The sequence below is a fragment of the Amphiura filiformis genome, chromosome 4, assembly GCF_039555335.1.
Source record: "Amphiura filiformis chromosome 4, Afil_fr2py, whole genome shotgun sequence".
In the NCBI taxonomy this organism is placed as follows: domain Eukaryota; kingdom Metazoa; phylum Echinodermata; class Ophiuroidea; order Amphilepidida; family Amphiuridae; genus Amphiura; species Amphiura filiformis.
The window spans coordinates 56465309-56488165 of NC_092631.1; the positions used below are offsets into that span (position 1 = coordinate 56465309).

The 22857-nt window shown below is 38.0% G+C and overlaps 1 protein-coding gene and 1 non-coding gene across 2 annotated transcripts; one reads left to right on the top strand and one right to left on the bottom strand.

The window, feature by feature from the left end:
* Window positions 1-21382, bottom strand: LOC140151096 (PMS1 protein homolog 1-like). The gene is made up of 15 exons (XM_072173311.1): window positions 21254-21382; window positions 20616-20699; window positions 19483-19768; window positions 18737-19017; window positions 17901-18023; window positions 17549-17695; window positions 15376-16582; window positions 14413-14536; window positions 14039-14132; window positions 13283-13446; window positions 4782-4883; window positions 4231-4320; window positions 3481-3611; window positions 1962-2119; window positions 1-732 (listed from the first exon to the last, which is right to left on the bottom strand). The coding sequence occupies exons 1-15, from the start codon at window positions 21380-21382 to the stop codon at window positions 547-549; spliced, it is 3306 nt and encodes a 1101-aa protein (XP_072029412.1). The 3' UTR covers window positions 1-546.
* On the top strand, window positions 13852-13920 carry Trnav-cac (transfer RNA valine (anticodon CAC)). The gene has a single exon. It is a non-coding gene; the product is annotated as a tRNA-Val (tRNA).
* Window positions 21383-22857: the final 1475 nt, after the last annotated feature.

The window sequence follows — 22857 nt, forward strand, 5'->3', positions numbered from 1 at the left end:
AATTTGGAACTGAGGAATATCTGAAAGGGTAAGCCCAGAAGGATATTCTGAGGTTCAAAGCAAAATGTTTAGATTTTTTGCAATACTAGTAGTACCCAACACGCAAAGTTATTAAACCAAATGCATAACTGTTACTTTTCAACTCTTCACTATACAAAACAACAAGATTTGATTTTGCCCTTCAAAAAATTGAACAGGCTTACCTCTAATGACCAAATACAGCATCGCGTAATGAATGTGCAAATATGGTAGTAGTTGCGCAAGTACAAACTATTCTGTCACATAGGATGTGCGCACACAGAAGTCACTGTACTACATAATCACTTGCTACGTCATACGCAGAGGTTATTGATAGATACCAATAACATGGATGTGCGTATATCATCTAACGAGTAATTGGATTGCACATTATGGTGTAATACACAGCGCGCATGTCGTTTTTCAAGCAACAGGTTTCAATGATTCACTAATCAATGCCAATTCTTTGAAGTATAAAATGTCCGCTAGGTAACAAATAAAAGGCGCACAAATTGCTTAACATCATCATCATGTTACCTCCAACGAATCCAAATCATTTTGGTTCATATCATATAAAACTTCAATAAATGGTTTCCCATGTAAACACTCCTGTTGTCTTGGTAGCAAATACTTCTCCATACGTGATATAATCTCATAAATCTCCTCTTCTGTTAAATCGGCAGACAGGTTTCTTGCCATTCGCATTGCTTCACCCTGGAAAAGAATGCAGTAGAGGATTACAAACTTGAAGCAAAAGCATACTTTGGATTTACAATAGCCAGGCCTCGAAAGGTGGGCCCTTGGGCTGCGGGCCCAAATGCCCTTAATGTGAATGGCCCTAGATTTCTTGTAGTTTTTGTTCACAATGTGCCTACATTAACTTTACAAGAAAGACGTGGAGGACCAATAAAATTGCTGGCTTATTTTGAGGGCTGCAATCATCATTGTGATCACAACCAAAGCCAAAAGTATCGTCAAGAGCAGAAAAATATGATGGATTTGCCCTTTTTGAGCATTTTTATAGTATGAAGGCCAGATTCTGTGTAGAATTGGAACTTGTAGAAAGCCAAGGAGTGATTTTGGTTAAATTTGCGTATGTTTGAGGTAAAATCTGCACAAATGGCATCAAATTACACCAAAGCAGCTACGACAGATCCATTGCAACATTTGGGAGAATAGAAACAAGTGAAATGTTGACTAGTTGGCATACTGACTTTTGTATCAAGTCAGAGTCAGTTGCACATTTTTCCTGATGCCTTATCAACAGAGGGGGCTATTCATTGTTCGGCTGTGGAGAAGTTTCATTCATGGGGAAACTTTATCAAATTACTATGTATGTGCTGACAGGCAACATCATCATGGCTGGGTCATTTTAAAGAATGGAACAGTGAATAGTGCTTGCAGATGGCTCGGTATTAGATATCATTGTGTAAATCAGATATGTGACCTGCTCCCACGAAATGAGCATAAGGTTGGAAGTTGGTAGTTTCAAGACCTTCTGATCGTTGAATTGAAGATTCTTTGTTTGACCTGCACATGTACAAGCCAGTAGTATGTCCTTTGTGAATATCCATTGTGCCCCATTCATAAAGGACATACTACTGGTTTGCAGAATGCTCCATTCACAGAGACATACTACTGGCTTGTACAGGTGTGCGTCAAATAAAGAACATCAATTTAGCAGCCAGGTCTCGATACTGACAACTTGCGACTTTACGTTAATTCTGTGGAAGCAGGTTACTTGCTTCACTTGAAGTACTGGTATGTAGAACTTTGCAATTAGCATTGAGGGTAGTGATTACTGCATACTGTTGTAGCTTTCTATGCATTTGACCCAAGAGTCTACCTTATTTTGAGGCCTGGATAAAGTCAAACTAGGAGTCTTATCATAGGCCAGCTCTATGCTTACAAACAATTCAAAGAAATCAAGAAAAATGCATTACCTGGAGGTAGTTGGATGTTTTAAGAGCTCGACATTTAGCAAGACTATTGCCGCCCTGTGTTATCAAGTCCAAGATTTCTTTCAAGTCATGTATCCCATAATATGGTATACAAGTTGCCATGGCAATCAACTGTATCCTCACATCGCTAGTTTCTGGATCTGTGATAATGAGAAAGCAGAGCATAAATATATCCATGTAAATATACTGCGCCAATAAAGTATCCTTACACTTGGAAAAATAATCACAATTTCAAAACTGAACAATATTGGGGTAAATTTGTTTTTTAATAGATGCACTATCTAATCCTGCACATTATGACACCACATTGAATCCAATGTGACTTCAAGAAGTAAAGTTACAAGCAATTGAATAGACGAAGGTCCAGTTTTAAAAGTGACAAACTGGCCTACAAGGTGCAAAAAGATTCTAACAAGCGCAACAAAGAGACAACACAGTTTCTTCAATGAAACGTTATTTAAAGCAGTTTTTATTTCAGTTTTTACTTCTCTGTACTTTTCATAACTTTCATTTTATTTGTCAGTTCTTTGGTTTCAGTTTTCTTTTGTTCCTTTTGTTTTAAATTAAAGCCAAACGCATAAATTAGCCATTCACCACTCTCAAACCAGATTTATGGTCTGTGGAGTTTTGAATAGGCCAGTTTGTCACTTTTGAAACTGGACCTTCGTCTAATCAAATGCTTGTAACTTTACTTCTCAAGTCACATTGGATTCAATGTGGTATCATAATGTGTGCAGGATCTGATAGTGCATCTATTAAAAAACCAAATTTACTCCAATATTGTTCAGTTTGGAAATTGTGATTATTTTTCCCAAGTGTAAGGATACTTTATTGGCGCAGTATACAAGAATCAACTCTACATTGGCGCTTATTGGAAAAATATCTAATTTTCGATCATGAGACCCAACTTGTTTACGCAGATACACAAAAACCACGCAATTATGACACAAACACAGCTTTTAAAAACTGACCAATCACGGTTTTTGAATATGGTCGTCGCTAGGCAAGGTTAAAGTTCGGTCATGTAGGTTGCACAAAATGTACGCTGACGCAGAAGGTATCAATATCCTCTCAATCCCATGATCGAGAATTAGATATTTTGCCTTTTTTTTCAATATCCTTCAGTTATTTGTTATATTCCTTCAAGTAATGATAAAATCTTCAGAATGGTGACATAAAAAAGCGTAGGTACCTATCATGGGCAGCCTTCTGGAAATTGAAGATTTGTCACAATGCATGGCTCCACAAAGTTAAAATCTTTGAAAGAGCTTGTCTACTTGCACTTGTCTATGCATGTGTGACTTGAAGAAGATCTGTCTGCTATTGACATAACATGAGATCATTGGGCTGTGCTGATTCATGTTTAACACAAATCTATTTTTTTAAATCAATTGCCAATATACATGTCTGCCTGTCCTGAATATCATTCTCACAAACACCATAATAATGTCAGAAATGGCAAATAGTTTCTGTTATTTAAAGTTTTACACAATTTTGTTACCTGTGGTTTGTTTGATGTGGAATCCATTAGATTTGAGCCGTTCATCAACAAAATACCTGTCTGGATCAGGGGGTGTGACTATACTCTGTAGACTCAACAATGACACCCAGTTCTCATCGCCACCTAACATACTGCAGAGGAAACAAACAAGTTGAAAGATGTATGATCCATTTGGTTTGATTTACTCCTAAAAATATTGGTAGATTACTGGTAACATTGGATATATAAGAAAGAGTACTTATTATTATTCTTTGAACAACCTGCAATGCTTTTCTCCAGAATTGACCATATGTCATGCTACTTCAAATGCTTGATATTTTTTAATGAGTTTCAGTTAAGGTGGCGAGTAGATGGACTATGTGTATATTATGCACGGAGTGCACTTGTCATGGAACTCATAACTGTGTATATTTGAAACATACACAATGATAGGCTCCACCACTGCCGGTTTGAATTGTATATAAGGCCATGTTTCACTGGTATCTATGGCTTTATTGGAGTTGGATATGGACATGGGTCTTTGCCTTCATTGGAATGCCCAGTTTTCTGAAAACTTTTGTACCAAAATCTCATTTTCGCTGAAAATGGAGATACGGCAGTGTTACGCCGAGCCCTTGATGTGTGACTTAGTTTCATGATCTTAAAGACTTATCACAAATCATATTATGGGGAAATATGAAAATGGTCTATAGAGTGTTGAATTTAGTTTTTTTTTAGATTGGTACCAGTATATTTCAAAGATAAACCTACCTTTTATTCAGCAAGACAGGAATTTCACAGCATTCTACTGGCAGTATGTGGGTAGCCATAAGGCGAGTATATAACAGGGCCTCTTCTATCCTAAAAACAACATTTATGTGAAGATAAGTTAGTATCAAATGTAGCTGCATGTTAATGGACTTGAACTTCAACAGATCTTCATTTTGCAATCATTCTATAAACTGTTAATCATTTTGGTCCTGGTACAGGTTTGCTTGTGTCACAGTGTGAGAATAGCACCCCCCATACACGCACATCAGTGTGTTCTCGTCACAAATGTGACTCAGTTAACTCAAGCAGCCAAAAATAAAGCTATAGTTAGCAATTGATCACTTTTTTGTAACCAGATACAATTGCTGTAGTGGTAAAATATAAGCAAATCAGGTAGAGTACATGTTGGTCCAATTTCCATTTGATAGGCCCTACAAAAATCTACTTCACTTAAATGGTTATCTTATTTTGTTTGAACGGTATATTAGATAGTTCTTGTGGTTTATTTCAAATATTAATATTAATAATAATAAATTAAAAGTATGTTGTACCTGTACTGATTTAAAATCAATAACTGATGTTCTTTCACTGCAAGCCATAGATTATTGGATGATATTTGACCAATTAACCTCCACTTGTTTTCAACACCAAACCTGTGGAAAAAAGTGATATAGGCATACTAAAAGGGTTCACAAGTTCCAAGTTCCTTCTAAGACTTTTCGAAATAAATTGATAGTTTTTGACAAAATAAACATTATAAAAGATATTGATAGGCTATTTTGTTTCACACACCTGGTCCAATTTACAATGGCAGACTTTCCGTCACAATAGTTCACCAAGTACGAAGAGATGCAATTTTGAAAGTTGCACTCTTGTCCATTCAACTCTCCCATTAGCATGCATAACATTCTCTGTATGATTTGTGAGAGATTTCAATGGACCAAAGTGCAACTTTCAAAGATCTTTTCTTACATAATGAGTCATTGTGACTGAACACAACAATGTGTGACATTGTGAATTGGACCAGGCCAGTACAAAATAGGCTACAAATGTCTTTATAATTATTTTGTTACTTTGATAAAAAAAATTTGAATTATTCTAAAAGTGTTAGGGGGGAACTTGGAACTTGAACCCTTTATTACAAATATAGTTTTGGAGTTACTGAAAATCAGTTCATAAGATAATTAAACTACCACTTAGACATGTTAATTTGGTGACATTTTTCTCACTTAGTGACTACACATTCAATGGTGTGGTATGTTTTTGGGGTTTACTTCACACAATTCATTGCAACATTGAGCTCAGTTTGACTCTAATTGTGATGAAAACTTCAAAATTGTACCCAAATTATGTAAAATTATTTCAAACTTGATCTTAAGGGGAGGGGGTCCATATGGCTATGATTTAACCATCCCTTGATGCAGTAACTCTCATTATGTACTCTGTCTTGGCAATGATATCTCAGCCTGGCAGGAAGGCAACTTAAAGCTAGTTTGTGCAATATTTTTGAAATAATTCTGGCTCATTTGATTCAAGGTGAGTATATTTTGCAGATAGAGGCACTCCACATGCACTTGTCTTGCTTACTATGGAATCTCCAACACAATTGCCGTATTCATTCCAATAAGCGCCCAGGGCGCTTAACAAAGTCATTTTGGGTAGGCGCTTATTTTTTACCTTGTTTACCTAATTTTTTCGTAACGGGCATTTATTAGAGACAAATTTATGTATGTTATAGAAGGGTCCTGAGACGTTCTAATAGCTTTTCTGATGCAGAAAATGTATTGCAAGTTTACACAGGACTTGTACCGGTAGGCCTGCAGCTATTTCACTGTATCGACATCTATCTGTCACTTCAACATTAATGGTACCCTTTAGCAAATTGAAAATACCCTGGGTGGGCGCTTATTGGGGCATGGGCGCTTATTGGGGCATGGGCGCTTATTGGAACGAATACGGTATTCAACATGTAAATGGCACTGTGATCCCGCCCAGCCCAATTTTGTGAGCATTTCATGGGGTACTAGGGTTTGTGGTGCTGAAGAAATGATTGGTTTCTTCGGCTTGTGTGTTGTGAATCCAAAATGAGTCCTTTGGAGTGCCTCTTTCCCGATCCTCTTCTGCAGTGAAATAGAAAGCAAATTAGAATCATCTCTACAAAATTTTAAAGTACCACGAGCAAACTTTGGAAGGTATTCATATCCTGTATGCACGACATCACATACGAGTGAATGTTTTTTACATAAGCTTTTCTTCCCTTGGTAACACTTCACTATGCTGGGATTGCTTTAGCAGCATGCTTTGTCAGCTTGTTAAGGCTACCTTCCACTGCTTAGGCTTTATGAACTTCTTGCTCAGCTCGCCATGCTGTCGGCCAGTTAACTTTTTGGTGTGCAGCAATGTCCATTGTGTGTGGTCACTTTTAGGGCGAATTGGCAAGTGTGAAATGGCACTGACCACAGATCGGTTGAGATGCACGGTATCCAAAAAATGCTTAGGTTTAATGCCATGTTGGCGCATTTATTTCAGAGAAGCCATTGGCCATCCTGCCATCGGCCATTATCTTGTCCACCAGTAACAGTTCACCTCCACTGATGAGCTGTTCAGTAAGTTTTCTGCCATCACACTTATCATCCCCATAAAGTTTGTTCGGTTTATATAAGGCGGAAAAAATAAGACTAATAACAACGTGTAGTGATATAAAATGGCGTGCACAGTATTGGGCACAGTGCTTGCGCTTATTGTGCGTTGCTATCGCACGCTTATGTGAATTTACGAGAGCGTGAGTTGGGACTTTATTGACTCACGCAGTAACAAAAGCCGAATAATTTCCGCCTTATATAAGCCGAACAAATTTTACAATAAGACATAGTAGCAGTACACCCCTCATGTCCAGGACAGGATACATCTAGTCCTGCAGCTCTGGCCATTTGTCCCCTCATGTAAAGCTTGCTCTTGCGATTGTAAGCTATGATCTTTTTTTCAGGTGTCAAACTTGGTAGTTGGTGCAAACAGAGTTTTACCTCTGCTATTTCGCAGGCTGATGTGGTATTGTCTGTCAGCCTCAACTGGTCCGGTACAAGAGTATTGTAAGAGAGTCAAGCATTCTCCATAGTGTCCTTGACAAATTTTCGCTGCTTAGCCATGTCTTTCTCATACAAGGCGGTTCTCGAACCACGAGTCTCGCCTGCTTTTGTGACCGCCTGCTTTTGCGATAACTGTTGGTAGAGAGGTAAATGAATTTGGCGGTTATCGGCTGGGCACGATTATCTGGCCGATGGTAACTGTACCCACCAAGTTTCATGCCCATGCAACAGTTTTTACTAATATGACCTCAGATGACCCTGGTGGCCCTGAAATGACCTTCTAAAATTTTGGCTCTAAATGTTGACTGTACCCCTCGTGCTAAGTTTCATGCCCATACGACAGTTTTTACTAATTTGACCTCAGATGACCCTGGTGGCCTCGAAATGACCTTCCAAAAATTTGGCTTTAAATGTTGACTGTACCCATCAAGTTTCATGCCCATACGAGTTTTTACTAATTTGTCCTCAGATGACCCCTGGTGACTCGAAATTACCTTCCAAATATTTGGTTTTAAATGTTGACTGTACCCACCAAGTTGCATGACCATACGACAGTTCTTACTAATTTGACCTCAGATGACCCCTGGTAACCCCGAAATGACCTTCCCAAAATTTGGCTTTAAACGTTGACTGTACCCACCAAGTTTCATGCCCATCCGACAGTTTTACTAATTTGACCTCAGATGACCCTGTTAACCTCAAAATGACCTTCCAAAAATTTGGCTTTAAATGTTAACTGTACCCACCAAGTTTCATGTCCATCCAACAGTTTTTACTAATTGGACCTCAGATGACCCCGAAATGACCTTCCAAAAATTTGGCTTGAAATGTTGACTGTACCCACCAAGTTTCATGTCCATACGACAGTTTTTACTAATTTGACCTCAGATGACCCTTGGTGACCCCAAAATGACCTTCCAAAAATTTGGCTTTAAATGATGACTGTTCCCACCAAGTTTCATGCCCATACGACAGTTTTTACTAATTTGACCTCAGATGACCCCTGGTGACCCCAAAATGAACTTCCAAAATTTGCCTTGAAATGTTGACTGTACCCATCAAGTTTCATGCCCATACGAGTTTTTAATAACTTGACCTCAGATGACCCCTGAGTGACCTCGGATGACCCCGTAATGACCTTCCAAACATTTGGCAAAACCAAAGAACTATTTCATCAAAGTAATAAATCAAAACAGAAAGATGCTTCCTTAACGAGTTATCACTCATTGAAAGTGCTACTTTGCTATACTTTACATGGAAAGCGACTATCTTAAAGTTGTCATATTTCCTTAATTACATGACCGATCAAGCTGTTATTGGGATATGTGATGCACAGTTGAAAATTAATTATTAAAAGATTTGGTGACCTCAGTTGACCTTTGACCTTGTATGTGACCTTTGACCTCACGAAATTGGATAGAGTATGTTGCGCTGAAAAATCAAATTTGGCAATACCAAAGAACTATTTCATCAAATAAATCAAAACAGAAAGATGCTTCCTTAACGAGTTATCACTCATTGAAAGTGCTACTTTGCCAGGCTGCGACAAATTGCTTGCCCGATTGCCCGGGGCAACCACTTTTTTGTTCGGGCAACTGTTATTTACAGAAGCTCTGCCCGATCGGGCAAGCTTAAATCATGAGTAGCAGTAGGCCTATTTATCATTTGTCAAAGTACACACATTATTATTCACAAATCACCACTTTATCATCAACATTTCCTGACCTTTTTCTCCTACTTTGGGCCGTAAATAATCATATAACATGTGTTCGAAGTTTATACATTTCACAACAAACCACCCATCGGTCTTCCTAGCATTAAATTCAGTCACCTGTTTCGTAAAATGTAAACAATAGCTCGATCAAATGCATCCCGGAAGTCATTAGATTGTTAGTACTGCGCATGCGACCAACACAACAGAAGTTTCAGAACACGTGTAAACCGGTCTAGGTCAGTTCATCCACGGCCACGTGGCTTGCATTTACATTTTCACTGCTAAATTTTCAGGTTGCATATTTCGTGCTGATTTTATTTTCATAGAAGGAATCATTCATGCACACTCTATTCCCATCTAACCATCTTCATTTCATCCCGGAAATTTTAGTGAATTGTAAATAATATTCATAATTCCTAAATATAATCATTATTGGGATTTGGGTTGTTTTGGGGTTGGTGTTTTTTTCAGTACCTTTTGTGGGGCGAAAAATATTTATACAAATCATGAAATACGAAAATAAAGTTAGAAAAAAGCAGTACATGAAACAACAAAATAATAAATGAATAACTTTTTCAATATTTATTTTCGACATTTTTATAAAACAAAGATGCAAGAATTTTAATAATTGCGAAAAATCTTAAAGCTTGAAAATTTAATCTTTTATGTCAATGTCAACAGAGTCACACGTGTATGCATACATCTTCAGAGTCTATGGTACAAGCGACCTTTTGTGTCATTGGCCTAGATTCTTACTTAAGACATGTTGCGTCTTGTACAATGCTTTTGTGGTACTCATTTGCATATGTAATTGATACTTGTGTATCAAGCTAACGTCAGCTCCAGTAAGGGTTGTAAAACCTATGTAGGCCTTGCTGGTGGCAAATTCAAGGAAAGGTATAATAACCATGTTAAGTCGTTTACCCACAAAAAATACAAGAACGAAACCGAATTATCTAAACACATTTGGAGTCTGAAAGACAATAATGTTAAATATGATATATCCTGGGAAACCATCCTCAAATCAAATACTTTTAGGCGCAAAACGGGTATGTGCAATCTATGCCTCAAGAGAAATTGGCAATCCTTAATAATAAAAAAAGCCGATCCAAACAGATCGTTAAACAACCGGACTGAATTCATAAGCAAATGTCGACATGGCAACACTGCCAGGAAGAAGAAAAAACCTCCGTAGTTTGTAGTCATTCGCCTGATGATCGTTTAGCAACGTGAAACACAGTGTAGCGATTCCAATACATACTGTATTGATATACGTGTAATAATTGATACTACTATGTTAATAATAGCGCGCTGCTCACTGTCGCTGTGTGCTTAAGTACAAGTTTTTAAGCTTTGGGCTAATTGATATTTTCAAGTAAAAGAATGGATAAATATTTAGTGATGGTGAGTACAAATTATTTTAAATTACGTTTTAACTTTATTGTAGGCCAAAATTGTACCATCATAAGGCAAAATTATTTGGGCAAGTTCGGGCAAGTACTTTTTAGACTAAGCTTGCCCGACCGGGCAACCTGAAAAAAGGCAATTTGTCACAGCCTGTACTTTGCTATACTTTACAAAGAAAGCGACTATCTTAAAGTCGTCATATTTCCTTAATTACATGACCGATCAAGCTGTTATTGGGATATGTGATGCACAGTTGAAAATTAATTATTAAAAGATTTGGTGACCTCCTCAGTTGACCTTTGACCTTGTATGTGACCTTTGACCTCATGAAAATCTAATCAGGTCGAGTACCTCTGGCCACGCAACTCCCCACCAAGTTACATCACTGTACCCCATACGGATCTCCAGATAATCTGTTCACAAGGTATTTTGCTTATTACGCATATATTATGCAAATTAGGTACTTAATTACCATATTTTACGCTCAAAATCTAATCAGGTCGAGAACCTCTGGCCCCGCTTACTCCTCACCAAGTTACGTCCACTGTACCCCATACGGATCTCCAGATAAGCTGTTCACAAGGGTTTTTTGCTTGCTACGCATCAAATACGCATAAATTATGCAAATTAGGTACTTAATTAGCATATTTTGCGCTGAAAATCTAATCAGGTCGAGAACATCTGGCCACGCTTACTCCCCACCAAGTTACGTCCACTGTACCCCATACGAATCTCCAGATAAGCTGTTCACAAGGTTTTTTTTGCTTGATACGCATCAAATACGCATAAATTATGCAAATTAGGTACTTAATTAGCATATTTTGCGCTGAAAATCTAATCAGGTCGAGAACATCTGGGCACGCTCTTCCCCACCAAGTTACGTCACTGTAGCCCTTACGGATCTCCAGATAATCTGTTCACAAGGTATTTTGCTTATTACGCATAAATTATGCAAATTAGGTACTTAATTACCATATTTTGCGCTCAAAATCTAATCAGGTCGACACCCTTTGGTCATGCTACCCCCTATAAAGTTTCATCATCATAGCACTTACGGTTCTCAAGATAACGCGTTCACAAGCTTTTTCCGAACGCACACACACCCCCCCCCCACACACGGACACACACACACCATAGTGATTACTAAGTCTCTCCCTGAACATTCAGGCGAGACAATAATTCTTGCATATCACCAACTTTGTTAAATTGTTTCTGCAGGTTTGATGGGCAAGACATAGGTTTGTTCATATATGTCAGGAGTCTTTGAGCACCAACTGCACTAATGCTACAGTTTGTCCACTCTGAAGTCCAAAGTGACAACGCGCGTATACAACGCGTGAACAGTGCGTAGTACTACGTCTATGCTGCAGCCTTCAAAGTCGGCACAGTGTGTGCGTTTGCGTCGGTACTTTGTACTTCAGAGTAGACTGACTGTAGTGCTGTAAAGTCCAACGTGTTAACAGTGCGTAGTACTACGTCTATGCTGCAGCCTTCAAAGTCGGCACAATGTGTGCGTTCGCGTCGGTACTTTGTACTTCAGAGTAGACTGACTGTAGTGCTGTAAAGTCCAACAGCGAGAGTCCTGTTTGGCTCTGCACTCTTTCGGCCTCTGCTCTTATGATCTACTCTGCAAAATAGCATGTATTTAGAGGACATAAAGGAGTAGTCATTGCATTTTAGTTGGATTATGACACAGAGTCCTCAGTTTTGAAGATGTGACTAGTCGGCTTTCGCATTCTGGGTTCATTTCAAAGCGACTCCATGCAGCCCTGGATAGCATCACCACATGAAGGTAGATGTATTTCACTGTAAGCAACTAACCGCATCTTGTGTATTTTTTTCCTTGCAGGAGCAATTTCTCCACTGAAGTCTGGGGCGACGATAGTGGGCAAAATTTTGAAGACACCCACTCATGATGATTCATACTGAGTGAGAGTAAAATAATTTGTGTTCCCTTTACACCCAACTCCATTCCCCACAGATGTAAATAAGTGATGTGATCAAGCTAAATGAGTCATTGTTGCTCATACTGATTATGAGATATACCCGATAATAGGGCTAAAAAATGTTTGGTTGCCCTCAACCGACCGACCCAAAAAATTGGAAATCTTGGGTCGTTTTTTTTTTTTTTTTTCACATTTTTAGAAGAAACCTTAAATTTGGACAGAATTAAGGACTTTTATATTTGTTATTCACTCATTTTATTTATTAAATGCATATTTGATTGAAAACAAGAAGTATTTCCATTTAAATCCAGTTCAAAAACACACAATTTTTTTCCCATAAAATGATCAAGCATTTGTCAATACCAGCCTTTTCAAAATGGAGGAAAAATCAAGGAAGAGTCCATGGACCTACCGGTCTGTGCCATTGACCTACTGACCCTCCAAATTTTTGTCTCGGGAGGGCAACCAAACAATTAATTTTTTTTGGCCTAGTATTCAACTACCTTTGCATTTTATTGTTCTATGCATCACTAAATTGACCATCTCTGGAACAATATTATTGTGATGAGGTTTTCAGCGAAATAAAGCTCTGAAATATGGCAAATAAACTCTACCTAACAAATGACTTATTTTGCTTGTGTCACATACTAATCAATACAATAGACAAAATACCTAATTCTCGATCATGAGAGAATGTACCTTCTGCGTATTGTTGCGTCAGCATACTTTTCGTGGAACAACACAATTGCGCGACCAAAGACCGAGATTGGCCAATTCTCAAAAGATGTGCTTGCGCCGTAAGCGTGTGGCTTTGCGTAATACGCTTGTTGCAAACACCTGTGCGTATCCTAATTGGCCCTCATGATTAAGAATTAGTTATTTTGTCTGCAGGTGCATACCTGTCTTCTGTGCATTTTTTCTGGTCTTCTCCTAATCCAAGTACACTGAATCTCACTGTCACCTCTTTGACTGCTGCTGCTTTGGCTGACTTATTCTTCTTTTTCTTGGATAATTTACACCCTTGTGAGGATAACATCTCATCTATTAAATTCTGGTTGGCCAGCTGGAATAAACAAGAAAAGAACTCAAGGTTCACGCCTATGCTAATGGCCTGGCAGGGGGTACGGGACTTCCACAAAGTTGATTGGATGACAAGAGCACTAACCATGCATTGCACACTATAGATAAAATAATAATTTCTCGATCATGAGAGTATGAATGTACTACGTGCACTGCGTAATGTCGCAAGTTTAGTGGAATTACACGATAGCGCGATCGATTGTGCACGCACAGGAAATGCAGCGCTACCCAAAACGTGTGTGGTAGGCGTTGTACGCCAACGCAATTGTCATTGCGTGCCTATTGAGCTCTCATGATCGAGAAATTATTATTTTAGCTATAGCACTCTTAATGAGCAGCTCATTATCTATAAGTACCAGACTTGAGCCCTGTTTATAAGGGACAGTCTGTGTAGCTCAGTGGTTAGAGCATCTGCCCCACAGGCAGAAGGTCTGGGGTTCAAGTCCCCGCAGAAGCAGGTATGGCCAGAGTTTTTTTTCTCTGGTTCATCTGTATGTTATGTTTCCATTGTAATTTAATGTTTAATTGTGCTAGTTTGCGATACATGGTTCTTCTTTCCCCTGTACATTACCAACCTTTTCCAGCTTCTTCTTTTTCTTTGGAGGCAATTGTAAAACTCCAGGTCGATCACAGTTAGTCTGTTTCACATTCTTTACTTGTTCATGGTATCTGAAGAAGATAAAATACATCGAAATATAAGATTACTGATGATCGTTTATTATTCCTTTTCTTGGAACAAGAGATGTCAACTTTTTTTTATACTAAATTACAGTTCTTGAACTTTTCTCAGAAAGTTCTGACCATTTTTCCTCTTGGTATTTCCATTTATTGCTATGAAATAAGCACTTTCGGTTTTTTTTCCATTTTATAGGTCATACTGAGCCAATGTGTAAAGTCCAGATTGCATCCATATGTGAGACTTCAGAAATTCCAACTCTATAATTATTACCTCATTATGTCTCTCTGTCCTTTCTTCTGGTATTCTCTCTTCACATCTTCTGATAACTCCTCCCATTTCTTCTCTAACACCGAATTCACAGCAGCAAAATCAAGATTAGGGTTTTCCTTCACAACTGAAAGACAAGAGTAATTCAATCAAGAATGTTTGAAATATTAAAAATACAACAGTCTCATCAACTTTACATGTTACAAAATGTTCATCACATGTTCACATTGTATTTATGTACATAAAACATGCATACATGTATGTGAAAGAGTGAGAAGATACCACTATAATGAGATTAGGGTCTGAATTAGATAAGGAACAGCAGTTTCAGTCTAATGAGACAGAGCACATGATATTAAACTTCACATCCAATTTGTTAGCCTTTTTAACAGTTTCTTGTTATATTTTTACCAGTAGTCATTTTTTTTTAATGGAAATGTCCATGTGCATTTTAAAGAACCTCTTTATTGGACAAGTGTAGGATTTGTTTTTAGAATCTCTTAAAGGCTAGCCCAAATATCTTGAAATTTACCAGTTTATGTCCAGTCCATTTCAATCCAGTGGTATTAGTTTTACGAGGACAGACTAGAGAGGCTAGACATGGGATTGACTGCACCATATCCCACAATGCAAATTGATTAAGGTGACCTTCAGGTGCAGGCAGTGTTGACATTTTGCAAAATTTCATGTGCAAAGTCCCACTGCATGAGATCATCAGGATTTAGATTCCTTGCAGTGTGGTAGGTTTATATTGTGTTACAACTTCCCCAACAAGTTTGCCTGGTCAACAAGCTGGCCTTTAAATAAGATCTTGTGTTACTTTCATATTGCTATTATGGATTTTTCGTAAGATATTTCGAACATCTTAGGGTCCACTTGAATCAAACATTCTTTGAAGCTGAAGAAAACTTATCAACAATCTCACATAAATTATTTATTTCTAATTAAAAGAGAACATGTACTTACTTGCAGCTCTAAATTGTCTTGAGAAGAATGCAAATGCTTCTACTGGTCTTTTGACTGCTGTAGACTCAATGATATCATATAGAGTTGTCTGCCCACTCATTTCTTCCAATGGTCTTCTTGTCCTCCCTGGACTCTTGGTCTGATCTGGCCCTCCATCAGCAGCTTCCTGCTCAAACATAGCAGTGCATAGCTCTATTTCTGTAGTCTGACTAGTTACAACATCTTTATCTGAGGAGATATTAGATTGCAATTTGTTCTCTGAAGTTAGATGAGTTGAAAGTTCTTCTGCTAAGTTGTGATTGGTTGATGAATTTCTTACTGAATTGTCATTGGCTACAAGTTGATTTTCTGCCTTCTGATTGGATGATGAGTTGCTGACATTACCTATGTGGTTACCTGTAATACTACTGAAATTGGTTGTGCTTGATACAATGTTTTGTTTTTCTCTAAGGCCTTTTCCGGGAACCAGAAGGACCGATGGTTGAATTGGACAACCAAGGCTATTTTTAAGACCAACTCCTTTACTCCAGTCTATGCTGGTCATATCACCGGTGACACTTGATTCTTTGGACTCGCTTATATTTGTCTGATTTGAACTATAAAACGCATTTCTAACGGCTGGCTGATTGGTCACATCGTCATCAGTCCTACCAATGATAGGTTCATTTGTTTCAGTGGCAGTGTCACAAAAAATATCAAGACTTGAATCCATCAAATTGAATTCCGGCTGAGTAGATGGAATCAACTCACAACTTTTCAAATCGGTAAAATCGTTGGTACTAGCATCTCCAGTATCAGTTTGTGCATGATCAGAAGCTTGTTGTCCTGAGACTGCTTCTGAATCAGTTAATCCCACATCACTTCTTGAAACTGAAGTGTTATGACTTGGTAGCTCAAATATGGATCCATCTTCTTTTGAGTTATTTTCTCCAAGACAAAAGTCTTTCTTATCTTCATTATGGCCCTCTAATACAAGTTTGAACTGAAGTGAATGATGTTCTGGTTGTGTTCTTTGATCATTTTTCTGCTGATCAACATGTGGTTCATTATCAACAGACTCTGAACTCCTGTCGAGATCTTCTCGTTCTGTGTTATCAGCTCTTGTTTCTGTTGATGAGATGGATTCAACTTTGTCTGTGCTTTGCTTGCCATGCAGGGGTCCATATAGATCTTGCAACATATCAGTCAATAATGACAGAATGGCATCCTGCAAAAGAAACCAAATTTAATCTTAATCAATTTCATTCACTGTTTGAATGCATTATATGCATTGCAGTATTGTTGTGACATCTATATTTTATGTTAAATGTTAATTTTGACTTCCATTTTGGCTTTAAAATGCTGTAATTGGCTATTCCACATCCATAAACCCCCTATGAAAGACACAACCTTAATCTCAAACACAGGGGGTATAGATTTAAAATAAATCGCCCGTCCAGGTCGCCTATTTGTGTGAACGATTAAGGCCAAGTCTTCCATAGGGGTGTATGGCTTTCAACTGGAATAGCCCAATTCTGTGAACCTACATCAATAGTCCCTGTATCTGACTTGGGTGCAACAATTTTCACATTTTAAATCCTGTCTTCATTGAATAATTCTGGTATTAAATAAGGGATGGTTTCAAAAGCCCACCGCTGGTATCCTGGTAGAATTGGCAGTTTAACTGTGTTCTGTCATTTCAAACAACAGAAACTGGTGGTTGGGCTTTGAAACCATCCATAATTTATTTTGGACAATTCTTTACAACATCCATTTGAGAACAAGGTCAATGCCATTTTCTGCTACATGTAGCTGGTTGATCTGTCTCAACATTACCATGGAGAACTTCTACTGTGACTCAGAGAAGCACAAAGATGTATCTCCAGTAGCTGCTGTGTGTATCAATGTCTGTGACATGCATGGGTTTACTCAATGCATAGTACATACTCTGTACGAGTGCACGAGTATATGCGCCATACTTTAGTATTACAGTTAATCCGACATAGCAGATAATGGAGATACATCTTTTTGCCACTTGAATATGACATCTAATATGTCATTCATCTTCTTAATTGCTATAAGATATACAAACTCAATCCCATTTCATAAGCAACACACATTGTAACTATCAAAAAGTTCAGTACGTCTGGTATAATAGCCAGTCCAGTGTTTCATTAAAGAACTAGATTCTTACCGAGTTTTGCAGCAGCACTCTCGTTTTATTGGGTTCCAAGTTGACATCAACAAGATGTGTTGGCATGGTGATATCCACATACATGACAAGATGGCGGAGTGAACTGGTATCCTGCTTAGTTGTACCAGAGTAGTACTGCTTCACTGTCTGTGAGAAAAAGTTTGAGATTTCTTTAGAATACCCTATAGTGAAATGTAAACATTTCATTCAATCATATTCTATATAGTATTTCTCAGTGCAACTTCTGGATATAATCACTGTGACAGTACCACTTTCTGAAATAACATTTAATCAAACAAATTTTTCTTTCATTTTTTTAAATAATTTTTTTTAGAAGTTCTTGTGTTCCAACCTTTTCAATTTCTTTCAATGTGACAGGCCTTTTGTTAACACTTATCCAGCAGCGGTCAGCTACAGAACGACTGGTCAGTTGATGGTCAGAATCCAACTTAGGCAGGTAAGCCTCTATGGTGACCTTAAAAATAAAAGAAAATAAACAACATTTGATTAGAAGAAATCAGCAGTTACCAAGCGCTCAATTCTTTCAGACGTTGCATTCATCAAGAATAAATTCTCACAAACTAATGTGGTAAGAATCTATAGTGAACTGGTCGTTATAACTTATTGTTTGCAGAATGGGTACAATTTGTGATGTGATCAAGCAAAATGTCAGGAATATTGATTTTGTGATATAGCCAATAATAGTATTCAACTTCCTTTGTATTTTATTGTTCTGAGCAATACTAAAATGGCTACATCTCTGGAACCGTAAGTCTAATTACGATGGGGTTTTCAGCAAAATAAAGCTCTGAGAATGGCTCATTTTATGAAATTAAAAACTGAAATTTGATTTTGATTGATATCAGACTCATTTTGCTTGATCGCACATCACATTTTATGAAAATCAATTTAGAATCAAACCAATTGGCCAGATCTGATTCTCACGATTCTAGCTCAGTGAAATTGCAGCCCTGATTACTTCTGAACATCTGCTATCTTACAAGTTACAAATTTCTGTCTTAAATAAACACTTGTTGAATTCCTTTAATTTCAATGTTTTTTGTCTCTGTTCTTTGAGGCAATAGAGTACAACAGGATGGGTGCGTATGGAACTGAATGGTTGCATGTATGGTAAGAGTGCAGTAAGAAGGTGTGATTGATATTCTACACTTTTTCAACTCAACATACCTGTGTTGCTGGATCTGTTTTCTGAGTATGTGTCATCTGTTTCATAACACTTCCACCCCATGTATTCAATAAGGCATTCCTCTGACTTGATGTCTTGTTCTTCTGCCAAACTGGTTTCTTATTATGACTCAAGGATACTCTGATGTCATGTCTGATGGCGCCGTAGGACATCAGCAGATCTTCAACTTTCTTCAGCTCTTCACGACATCGTTTCGTGTTGCTATAGTACTGTCTGCGAACTGGAATGTTCTTGAAGAGATTGGTGGCAGTCACAGTTGTACCTGACAGAAAACAATGAAAATGGAATGTTTAAATGCATCTGAAATTTTGCCAAGTTTGCTCAAACGGCAAGACGCTACACTCAAGTGCATGACGGCGAGAGTTCCGAAGGGAAATTAAAATTGAAATGCTTGTGGACAAAAAGAATACTGCTAATTATCCAGATAGGGAGCAGATCATGGTTGCAATGTTTATTGTACATGTAGTTCAATTTTGACACTATTTCAGCTACAGGGTTCTGACAAGCAAGATGAAGGAAATAGATTTTTCCACTTGACAACATTATTAATTTTGACATGTTTAGAATATAATTTCTTGATTTTATGAATATGATTTGCACAACTAACACTGAGGCAAGTCGCATTATGACTCGGGATTAAGAATTTCATTTTTTTTACCCCTAAGATCAACAGCATATGTCGCCAAAACCATGCCCAAATACCCATGTGAATAAATAAGGGGCTTACCATTGCCCATATGAGATGGTTTTGTGCTTGCTATCATCCCATGATGATCCAGGGTGTACAAATTACTAACTGCATCTTCTTTTGTCTTTGTCACTATGGAAACATTGGACACAGCACACAATGACCCTAGAGCTTCACCACGGAAACCGTATGTTGCTAACGCCTCTAGGTCACCATGATCACTGATCTTGGATGTGTAATGCTTCTGCGCCATGTAGAGTGCATTTTCTGTTGTGATGCCGTCACCGTTGTCTCGTACTTCAATTTTGTCAAAGCCAAAGTTTTCCTGCAAAGAAAAGCAACTTTTCAAATTCTTATTGGATTCCATTTACAATGAGTGATAATTTGTTGCTTGAATGCAAGAACACTCTAAGTGCATACAAATAACATAGCACATACAGTTTGTCCACTCTGAAGTACAAAGTGACAACGTGTGCGTATACAATGTGTAAACAGTGCGCAGTGCTGCGTCCCTGCTGCAGGTATGCATGCAAAGTCGGCACAATGTGCGCACCCGCGTCGGTACTTTGTACTTCAGAGTAGACTGACTGTACACCTTGGTTATTCCAGTTGAAATCAAAACTAAACATCTCTATAGCAGACATGTCTTTAATCTTACACACTAGGAGTGTGAATTTCAAATGGGGTTACCTCTTCTTGAAATCCATATCCCCTGTGTGGGAGAATAAGGTCTTGTCTTCCATAGGGGGTGTATGGAATTCAACTTAAATAGCCCATTCAACGGATAAATTATTTGCCTCCATTGGGGTACATGTATGTCTGTTACAATCTCATGTATGAAATGGAAAATAATACATGGTATGAAACTACCTCATTTCAATGCTAGCTGCATGCTGGCTATTATATGCTTCAACATAACTTTTGAGATATTTTCTCAAAATATCAAGAGCTATCTCAAGAACCACTGAACCAATACTGGGCTTGTTTGTACTCATTTTAATGTAATTTTCAAGCTGATTCCAAATATGGTCAATCATGAAACTGAACAATTATGAAATTGTTGAATTTGTAAAGAAATTTTGGTACTTGTCGTCTGCAGTTGACACTGGTGTGTTGTCTGATAGTGATAACAACTTGCTTTGATGGTAAGCATAATGATAAAACCTGCTTACCAGTTTGACATCAATGTTATCAGCATTAGCATCCAGTGAATTTTCCACCAATTCTTTTACAACACTGTAGACAGAGGTTATTACCTGCATGAAACATGTACAGTAAACAAATATTTTAGTGCCATCATATATTTTTAAAAAAAACATCAAAATATAACAGAAACAAAGAAATATGGGCAATTCCAAATGCATCATTCTGCAATACGAAGTTTGCATACATGTACATAATTATGCAAATTAGGAAATTAGGGTGGTTTCCAGGATGATGTATACGCAATTATGCATTTGAATGGGCCAATATCTTTGGATGATGTAATCCAATTTGGTGCATATCGTTCCATATCTTCAGTCCACTAATAAAGCTTTTACTTCATATCAGTGGTATTGGCAGTATTTGAGACCAAGTGAGGGGACTGAAATTGCAAATGTAATCAACAATCTCTCTCATAGTACTGACATGTTTTTAGAAAAGTTTGTTTCAAAAAGAATTCAATCATTTGCAAAAAAAATGTTTCTTTTCCTGCATAATCCTTTAAATTTTGTGTAAATTTCCAATTTGCTATCATAACACAACATCAGTAATACTGAAGAATTGAGTTTTTCTCTTGTACTTATACATGTAGTATACAGATACTCACCTGTGAACTGGTAATAAGCCTGACAGTTTCTCCCGATAATTGCTTCAGAGAAGACATTGTGTATTGCTGAAGAAATAGAAACAAAATTAAATAAATTGTCAGAATGACACATCTACACACATAAAACATAAACATGTCAAAGATGAATGGGCTAGTGGATATGTGACCCTCTCTGACAATCCAGGAACAAGTGACATTTTTGACATTTCATGCTTTGAATATAAATGTGAGCACTAGACAACAAGCTTTAAAATGATACCAAATTATAGCATCAATACTTTTCAAGATAGATAATTTTGTAAACAGCCCTCGAATTAAGGATCTGAAGGGGCATGGCAACTTTTTTTAGGGCAAGTTGATAATTGCCTTGGATTTTCACTGAAAAGGCAAGGCAGCACGACAGTTTGTAATATTTCAAAAGGGCATCATGGCAACTGTTGAAAATTTGAGAAGGGCACCAAGGCAAAGTGAACAAAACACACAAACAGTCTGATAGATGATTTTATAATGAAGGGGCAGGGCTGGGGCACCGACGGCAACTTCATTAGAGGGCACGGCAAGTGACTGCCTTGGGTGAAGGACATATTTTGAGGGCATTACGGCAGTGGGGATGGGCACCCACGGTAAAATTTGAGGGCTGTTTGTAAATGATAGGCCTACCTTTATACATGTATTTTTGCCCAATTGCTATTCTAAGAAATGGGACAATTTTTAGTTGTCTGCCTTACACATCATTATCCTACATAACTGTTAATTGTTGATTAAATATACCTTTTTTTAATAAGTATTTTCAAGGATTTGAAAGTCTACTTAGTCCCACAGTCAAAATTAAGAATCTCAAAATTTGAAATTTTTTATGGGAATGTCATCATGTTTGTACCATATGATACCAGGAATTTTCTGACACAGAGACTTCTACAAATTTGTACAAAGGCAACCAAAGGGTTGGGGTCGCATTTTGAACTATCACTAAATGTTTCAGAGTTGAGTTTCCCCGGGGAGTTTCCTCAGAAAGTAGAAATGGGGGGGCTGTATTTGGTGTACAGGATTTGAGACAGCTCCAAGCTCTATCCTCATCCCATCGTCGGTTCAGTCATGTCAGTGGCCTTGATTGAGGATAGACTTCTCCATCAAGCATTGAGGCAGCTGACATTTTCGCATGCTCATCTAATGCTGGTTTCATACTTTCCTGCCTCTTGCCACTCTGAAGATGAATTTGCTTCACTGCGCAGTCGCACCAGAAACGCTAGCGGTGACCACTGACCAGCGTCAAGCAGGATTACTCCACCGCTTTGCCCAAGCGGCAGCACCGCTGGGAGTTGAATTCAAGTCAACTTGCAGCGGTGCCTCTCTGATGTATGAGAACAAAAATACGATTTTGGAGCAGTGCTTACAGCAAGTGTCAGTGGCTTTCAGCAGTGGCGTAACTATGGGTGGGGGGGGGCAATGCCCCAATTGACCAATTTAGCATCGATTCTGCGCCCCTCCAAGCGATGAAAGTCAAAATTTTCGTGCACATTTCAGCACAAGATCAATTAAAAGAACATTTTAAGACCGATATTCAACTTCTAGTAATAGTAACCAAAATTAATTAGTGGTAGGCC